The sequence below is a fragment of the Pholis gunnellus genome (assembly GCF_910591455.1).
Source record: "Pholis gunnellus genome assembly, chromosome: 2".
Classification (NCBI taxonomy): domain Eukaryota; kingdom Metazoa; phylum Chordata; class Actinopteri; order Perciformes; family Pholidae; genus Pholis; species Pholis gunnellus.
The window spans coordinates 6,678,847-6,686,836 of record NC_136536.1 but is presented as its reverse complement, the minus strand read 5'-3'; the positions used below and the strand labels follow the sequence as shown (position 1 = coordinate 6,686,836).

At 40.5% G+C, this 7,990-nt stretch overlaps 1 protein-coding gene across 1 annotated transcript; it reads right to left on the bottom strand.

The window, feature by feature from the left end:
* Positions 1-402: 402 nt before the first annotated feature.
* On the bottom strand, positions 403-7,235 carry LOC306712311 (calcium-independent phospholipase A2-gamma-like). The gene is made up of 9 exons (XM_079181528.1): positions 7,133-7,235; positions 4,696-6,230; positions 4,256-4,408; positions 4,014-4,171; positions 3,599-3,693; positions 3,306-3,477; positions 3,131-3,188; positions 2,717-2,911; positions 403-2,011 (listed from the first exon to the last, which is right to left on the bottom strand). Exons 2-9 carry the CDS (start codon positions 6,133-6,135, stop codon positions 1,553-1,555), a joined length of 2,730 nt encoding a protein of 909 aa, XP_079037654.1. The 5' UTR covers positions 6,136-6,230; positions 7,133-7,235; the 3' UTR covers positions 403-1,552.
* Between the last annotated feature and the right edge of the window lie 755 nt (positions 7,236-7,990).

Here is a 7,990-nt window from a genome sequence, read left to right as displayed (position 1 = left end):
ACACAAAGCGTTTCTGTTTGGAACAAAGTCATTCTATTGTGGACAGGGAGGACACAGCTTCCACACACATGGGGGGGGGATTTAACCCGTCACATTCAAATGACTGGATGACTTTTCCCTCATTGATAAAGTTTGACCAAGGACAGGGTGATTTATTTACTGGGTTGGCCAAAAATGGTGTTGATTTTATGTGTTCAGTACAGAATGAAAAATAAACTTTCATGACAAGAACAAAAGTCTTCTTAAATATGAATTTATTCAAAACATACAAGAATACAATGCCCAATTGCACAATAATATACTACTTTATCTGTGATGTCACATGAAAGAATCATTTATACCTTATATCACATTCAACAACACTGAGAAGTGCAACATTAACAGAAATAATCAGATAGGGCATTATGTCACGTGTGCACATTACACATTCTTTTAATAAAGTGCATGAACGTGCTATAAGTGAGGCTTGTTGACAACATCATATTGATTTGGCTTAAAGTAGCCTGCATGTATAACAAGAAGTGGACCGAACATATTATGACATGATAACCTTGATGAATTTGATGAAGCTTAGCAGCAACTATCTCTTTGTTTCTCTTTAAGTTGTCTTCTGCTGACTCTGAAGGCTGATGCATTCTGCTGATCAGTAAGCTACATAACTTAATACAACTCACCTAAGTAGCTTGCTTTGTAATTGTGAGTTCACTCTTCAAATCACATTTATTTCACAACAACCCGATGCCAAAGACAGAAAACTGCAATAAGCAATGACAGCTGTGATCACATATAGACCCTCAACAGGATGTAGCCCAACACACAATCGCTGTAGCACATAAAACAGAAGAAAATAGCCATTTGGGTCTCATTTATGCGTGTGAAATGTGTAGACACGGCGTAAAATTCACACTCGCGGCTCTGTTATACTGTACTTTACTTTGAACTAAATGCTAACCAGCAGCATGCTAACCTACTCACAGTAACATGCTTATGTTTGGCAGGTATAGTGGTCACCATCTTCATTCAATAAATAGCACTAAACATAAAATACAACAGAGGCTGATGGAAATGTCATTAGTTTTGAAACTAGTACTGAAAAAATAAAAATGTTGACCAGATAATGGCATTAGATGAAAAGTAAATGCAAATTATTCAGAGGCGGACATGAATGTATGCACCAAGTTTTAGGGCAATCCATTTCAGATATTTAATTCAACATCAGCTTATGGTTGCGCTAATGGCAATCCCCAGGCGATCACCAAATGCAATGGCTTCATCTTCTAGAGACCATGAATGTTCGTACAAAATTGAATGGCAATCTATCCAATAGTTGATAATATAAATCAGTCTGGCCAAAATGGTGGACATTGACATCGATAGAGCCATGGCGCTATAGTGGCTAAAAAAACCCACCTACAGTAGTTGAAACGACACTTTTGAGGTCTCAACAACAAACAAAATTGCATTAATACATCAGGGTTGTTATTTTGTCCACTGGGTGTCAGTGTGTACTCGGTATGCATTATCGTGTACACATACCTCATACTGTACCTACTCACACCCATCTCTGCTTCATCTCCCAGGCCCTCTCACTCATCCAGTCCTTAGTCCTGCTTGCAGCTGAGCGCTCCGCCCCAAGCACCAAACAGAGCCTTGCCAGTTTGGGCCGGTTTCTCTCAAGGTAGTTCTGGTTGTCTCTCTGCAGCTGGTCCAGGACCTGCGGCCGGCTCTCATCCAGGGACACCAAAGCGCTCAACATGGGGTTGAAGCGGAAGTACACGTCTGGAGCCAGCAGTTCATCCAACAGTGTGTGGACCCCTTCGGTGTCAGTAGCACTGCTGATCAGGTTGCTGATTTTGGCCCTCAGACTGGTGGAGGTGGTAGGTCCCCTCTTAGCATTGTCATACCGGCCAGTGCCAAGGGACAGCACACACTGGAAGGGCTGGTTGGGCCACAGTAGACGGCTCTCATGGACAGCCAAGGCACAGGGATTGTTCAAGATGATTCCTCCATCCTACGAACACACCACAGAAATCCATCTAAATATGTACAGGACCTTTTCTAACATATACACCATATGTCAATAAACCATGTGTGTGAGCCAAAACGCAGAGCCCTTTTAACATCCTGATCGAAGCTGATTAAAGCTTGAAATAGATGATGGAACTCAACAGCTTTAGCAATAACTGCAATTTCATAATACTATATGAAATTGATTAGTAGGCGGGGAGGGGGGCAGAAATGTTTTTATTGCAGAACAGGCAAAGGTCTTCAAACTCATCCCAGATCTTTTTTCATCTAAGTTGCATTAAAAACATGGCTGTTGTGTGCACTACAAGTCATAAAGGTGTGTTTGGCCATATGCAGAGGACAGCAATCCTGCAATAATTTTAGTAATTAGTGGCTATATTAAATTCATTATACCAATAAAACATAATTGGGTTACACCATTTAAATCCTGTATGCACTTTAAGCTATTAATGGTAAACTACTTGTTCTCTCTTAGTCAAGAGGAAGGACTAAAAATAAAGGTATTGATGCTAGGGAGGACCTTGTTTTGTTATGAAGGCCCCCCCCCTCCCCATCTAAATTATTTTCACACACTCCCTTATCACTCATTTACCAAATTTCTTCTCTGTCTTTAGCAGCAACATTTTGAGTCTGTCAGTGAAAGCCTGAACTGAAAACTCACTGAAAATGCAGAATAGCAGGTTCCTACCTGGTGAATGTCGCTTTCTATGGGGAACTCCTGGAAGTATCCTGGGGCAGCTGATGATGCTCGCACTGCCTGCCACATCTGGCAAGCTGAGCCTCCTGCGTAGCGGCTGAGAGAGCCTGGTTTATGGTTGTAGTTGCGGAAGACGAAGGCCTTTGGACTGGTGCCCCAGTTCACCACAGCGCTGACCGCTGAAACCTGAGCAGATGCCAACAATACCCTCTGTGAGATGTTTACAAAACCACGTGCAAACTGCAATTTTAATGCTGAAAATAAAAGAATGGTGCAGATTATATTCTGTTTTACAGTTGCTGTAACCTCATCAATCCAACATTGTTTTATCAGTGCTGTGAGCTTCATGGCGATTTGACACAAAAACCGTGAAATCAACCACCACGGCAATTGTAGTATTCTTACCTTGGGACTCAACTCATTTCCAGCTGTTTTGATAAGTACTCTATTTCCCAGCTTTTCTCTAAAGAGGATGAAAATAGAAAATTCCATCAGACCAGATTGTTGCTGTCTTATTAACATGTTGAGAATATACCACACACACTGGAGTACATAGTGTTAGAATCCATTCTCTGCATACCGCAGTATTGTCTCCCAGGTCTCAGTGTTATAGTAAGAGTGACTCCAGCCCATCTTCATAGTGCCGACCAGCGGGTTCTGCCGAAACACTTCAGAGCCAAAACGACGATACATGTCAGCACACTCCTCTAGAGAAAAATGGGCAAGACCCAGCATGAAGGCTAGAACGGCACCTTTAATAAACACATGCAGAGAAAGACAGATAGATTCAGACTCAGAAGCATCGAGAGGTTGTTAGACATAAATTATATTGTTAATATTAGCTTAGTAACTCTCAAGTCTGTTGTTTGTCACCTGTGCTCACGCCACAGATGTAGTCAAACAGCTGATGGATCTTCTTGCCTGTTTGAGCTTCCAGTAGCTGTAATACCTGCAAAGGCACCACACCTCTGGAAAAGACAGAGACAAAATATTGAATATCATGAACATTAAGTGAAGAATAAACATATTAAGATGAGTTGATTAAGTCAACTAATTCTATACAAAGCACAGTACAGAGACCATCTTAAACAGGGTTGAGCTGAAACAATTAGTTGATAAATATATTTGTGGATAGACATAAAATCAATGAACAACTATTTTGATAATCAATTAATACTTAAAAAATTCACTCTTTGCTACTTTCCCTTGCCTTGATATATTCTAGTAAGTTCTCTCTCTGTGTTTTGAACTGTTGTTTGGATGAAACACGCAATTTGAAGTCAGTTACCTTGTGCCACCACCGTCAATTGAGAGCACTCTTATCCCACAACCTTTGACTGGATCCACGTAGCCGATCAGAGCCAAGCTTTCTCTTAAGGCGCTCTGAAGCACCTGGTTATCTCTGTAGGTCCGTCGCTTTCTCAACAATGTGACTGCAGTTCTCTCCTGGAAACAGAAACTTGAGAATTTACTGAGGTCAAATACGTTTGTCAAACGTTTGTAAAAAATGTTGTTTCACTTCCAACAAACCTGCCACATTATAGCTTTGCATGATGGGTAACGGATGAGGTGTTCATTGAGTGCCTCCACGCAGGCAGCCAGAGCTTCTGGAGGCGAAGCCTGTGACAGAGTGCCAATCAACCCCCGTGTCATTTCCTCTGCCTGCCTCCGACTCAATACCAGCTGAGAACACACAACCAAAGATGACTAATAAATATTTGGATAATACTTTGCATGCATGTGGTTTAGCTTTTGCAAACTGTAGGGGACTTGAGCTCAAGTTAAAATTGTAATCGTATTACATTTTAATTAGCAATGCTGTACAAATGAGAATGAGATTTGGCATAATAGGACGTGTCATCTCATGTTATAAGGGACACACTGTGTTGCTTTCAAGACTAACAATCAATTTATTTTTATATTTTCAGTTTCTCATGTTCTTGATCACTGAACATGAAGCTTCAACTCACCTTTTTATTCAACATTGTCTCTGGTGAAGTCATGGCAGGCTTACGAGTCTGAGTCAAGGGGCCCAGTTTCAGATAAGCACCCAGCAAGTCAGGAATGGCGCTTGTGGGGTTGTAAAGGCAGTCCATAAAGGACACAGACTTTAGTCTGGTAGAGGTAGCAGATCCAGGATCCATCTCTGTTAAGAGATTTCCATCAGTGTCCTCATCCAATCCACTTTGACTCTTGAAATACTGATTGATGTGGCCGGCCGTTTGCAAATAGTTATCTCCGAAGTTAGTGGTATTATAGCTGCTGTGGAAAAGGCCTCCTGTTTCATGGACGATGGGTTCGTGCTGCTTCAGTTGTGGCATGGCACCTTGGGTTTGTGAGGTAGATTGTGCTGAAAAGTGTTTTTTGTAAGTGCTATTCTTTTCCACAGGAAGTTCTTCTCTCCTATTTTGATCTTGATCAACTTCTGTGGTAACTTTGGCACCAAAGTATTTATTGATGTGTCTTGCAAAATGGAGGTAGCCCTCCTCCCAGCTGCTGGAGACATTGTTAGTTTCCACTGTTGGCTGAAGGGCACCTGATTTGTCTTCAGACATTTCAGCTTCTTTAGAATTCATGATGTAAGTGTTCTGCATTTGTCTCTTCTTCAGCCTTCTGTTTTTCCCTCTTGAGGAAGACATGGTTTCCAAATTCTCCTGCATTTGAACTTTCGGAAAACCGCGAGAGAAGACTGAGTTAACGTGACCAGCAACGTAACTGTAGCTCTCTCCAAATCGTGTCGCCAAAGAGCTGATGTGAAATAGTTGCAGTCCAAAGTTGTCTTGTTTTGAAGGACTTATTCCCGAGCTATTCTGTGTGTCTTTGCTTTTCAAGGTCTGTGTTGTGTCTTTGCCTGATTTATTTTGCTCTTTGACTGCAGTTTGACTTTGACTACGCCTCTGTGACCTTCCAAGCCATTCTGGAGTTGTGACAACAAGGCCGGCATTTTCAGCTAGAGAAACATCCTTTCTCTTGAAATAAATATTAATGTGCCTGGACATTTTATTAAATGATTGACCAAGACGTCCTCCCAGCGAACTCGAAAGGAAACCATTCTGAGCCTCCTCGTAAATCCCAATTGGAGCGTCAGGTTTGAATGTATTCCTATTGGAGGACGAGTAAAAACGCACCACCTGGAGATGATTCAGTTCTTCGGTACAATCTCTGAGGAAGTGGTTAGAAGCAGAGCCTGCAGCACTGTGGTTTAAATTGTTAAATATACCCTTTCTTGTAAATCTGGACAGATGAGGAGGTGATAGCAGGTAATATCTGTGGAGGTCCAGGCCGAGTGTTGCTTCAGCCAGACGAGGGTACTTTTTAAGAAGGCTCATTAGGTACCTAACTTTGCAGTACGATCTCAATGTCTTGTTCACCGAACTTGAACACAAGTTGGTGCTGAGGTAGCGACCCATGTTTGACCCGGAGTGGTGAGCAGCAATCAAAGTAGTCCAAATGTCACTCTTGAGCTTGCATCGATTTTGGTCGGAGCAGCATTTTCAACAGGAATCTAGGGAAATAGAAGCAGCTCTGTGAGACTGTGTTAGCACAGTGATGCTAAATGCTAATATTAGCATACTAACAAGGTCAGAAGGACAGTGTAGTTTGTTGATGTTTAGCAGTATAATATTTACCATGTTCAGAATCTTAGTTGTGTGTGTAAGCATGTCAGCATGTGCTAACTAATGATTACAATTCATACTCAGGGAACATGAGAGCTTGTACCACATTTAATGGCAATCCATCCAGTAGTTGTAGAGACATTACAATAACAACAAATAATGACATCCCACTGGTGGCGTTAGGAGAAAAAGTCAAGGGATTTCATTAGGATTCATCCTCTTCAGAAAACTGGATGCAAATTATACTAACGTCGATCTTCAATTTATCCCAAACAAAACAAGAACAAACTTTAGATACAAATAAAAGTGTGAAAGCCTCAATCAAAATCAATATATCTTCTGTTCAGAGAGGCACATTGTCACTGTTATCAGAGAGTGTGCACTTTCAGCGTGAGCTGATTGTGTACAAACATTATGTTCCACAACAACCTTACACGTTCACCTTTTCAAGAAATCTCAGAGCAAATATGTCTGTGTACATGACCTGTAAACAACTCTTAATGACGTCAATAGATCTGCTATTTCTGCAATGTTAGATAGAAATTTGAGACCCCAGACATCTTTACGAGCATTCGAGCATTCTTCTACTATTCTACTGTGTAAAATAAAATGCATTCATGAACACTTTCTGTGGTGCAAAGAAAAAGGCAAACAGCTTGACTTTACAATAGCCACAGATCTACAAAGGTTGTTTCCCTCTTGAGTGAGGGAAGGTCATGAACCAAAGTAGCTTATAGCTACTCCAACCTTGACAGGAAATGCCAGATAATAACATACACTAAGGATTTACCTCAAGCACAATACCTAGTTCTTCTGTCTTCACAATTCTTCTTCAACCAAGTCTTTGTATATTGAAATCCAGTACACCACTTTTAACACACTGTCAGAGGTACTATTTCTTCAGTGTTTTGATACTTAATTCAAGCTTTCTCTCATGCAGTACTTAACTCTTATTGGTTGAGCTGGTGCTGAGGGGTGGACAAGCATAAACCAATGCTCTGTGAGCCCACACAGGCTTAAAGACATGTGTTGTCACTGCTGACAGACTGGAAGCTAAAATTAGAGAGTGGTTGACAATTCAAGGGTCTCAGTGAGCTGAAGTTAGCTGCTGCTTACGTCACGCAAACACACCTTCCTCGAAAACAAAAAGGCTTCTTAGAAACTGAGCACAACATGTGAAGAAAATCGATTACGTCTTATAAAGTCTGTCATGCTTAGTGAATACAATTAAATGCAGTAATGCTTAAGATTACAACCTACAAGTTATGTTGCTGGAGAGTATTTTTCTTCTTTTTTTTTTTTACTAGTATATACTGTGCACTTACAAGGTACAAATTGGTCCTTTTACAACAGCTATGTCATTAAAAAACAATTTGAAAATAGACTTTAAATATTGTGACTTCACTGTTACAGCAAGGAAAAAAGTGTGAACAGTGAAATTACAACCCAGTATTTAATAATAATTAAAAAAACCTTATTTTTCATAAACACATAACCTATTGAACAATAAAGTATTTTATGGTTGTAGCTATAAATAGCACTTTTTGTAAATATATCATCATTTTAAAATGTATAATATAAATAAATCCACTTCTGAACTTCCCCCTCTTAGTTGACTAGTTGACTAATTGGTCGTCTTGGTCGTACT

What these genes read in the sequence shown, in the direction of transcription:
- LOC306712311 (XM_079181528.1), bottom strand. Translation starts at nt 6,135, where the DNA reads ATGGGTCGCTACCTCAGCACCAACTTGTGTTCAAGTTCGGTGAACAAG. An exon ending in CATCTGTGGCGTGAGCACAG is followed by an intron (nt 3,478 to 3,598) that starts GTGACAAACAAC and finishes TGTTTATTAAAG; the next exon opens with GTGCCGTTCTAGCCTTCATG. An exon ending in ACCTGGGAGACAATACTGCG is followed by an intron (nt 3,189 to 3,305) that starts GTATGCAGAGAA and finishes CATCCTCTTTAG; the next exon opens with AGAAAAGCTGGGAAATAGAG.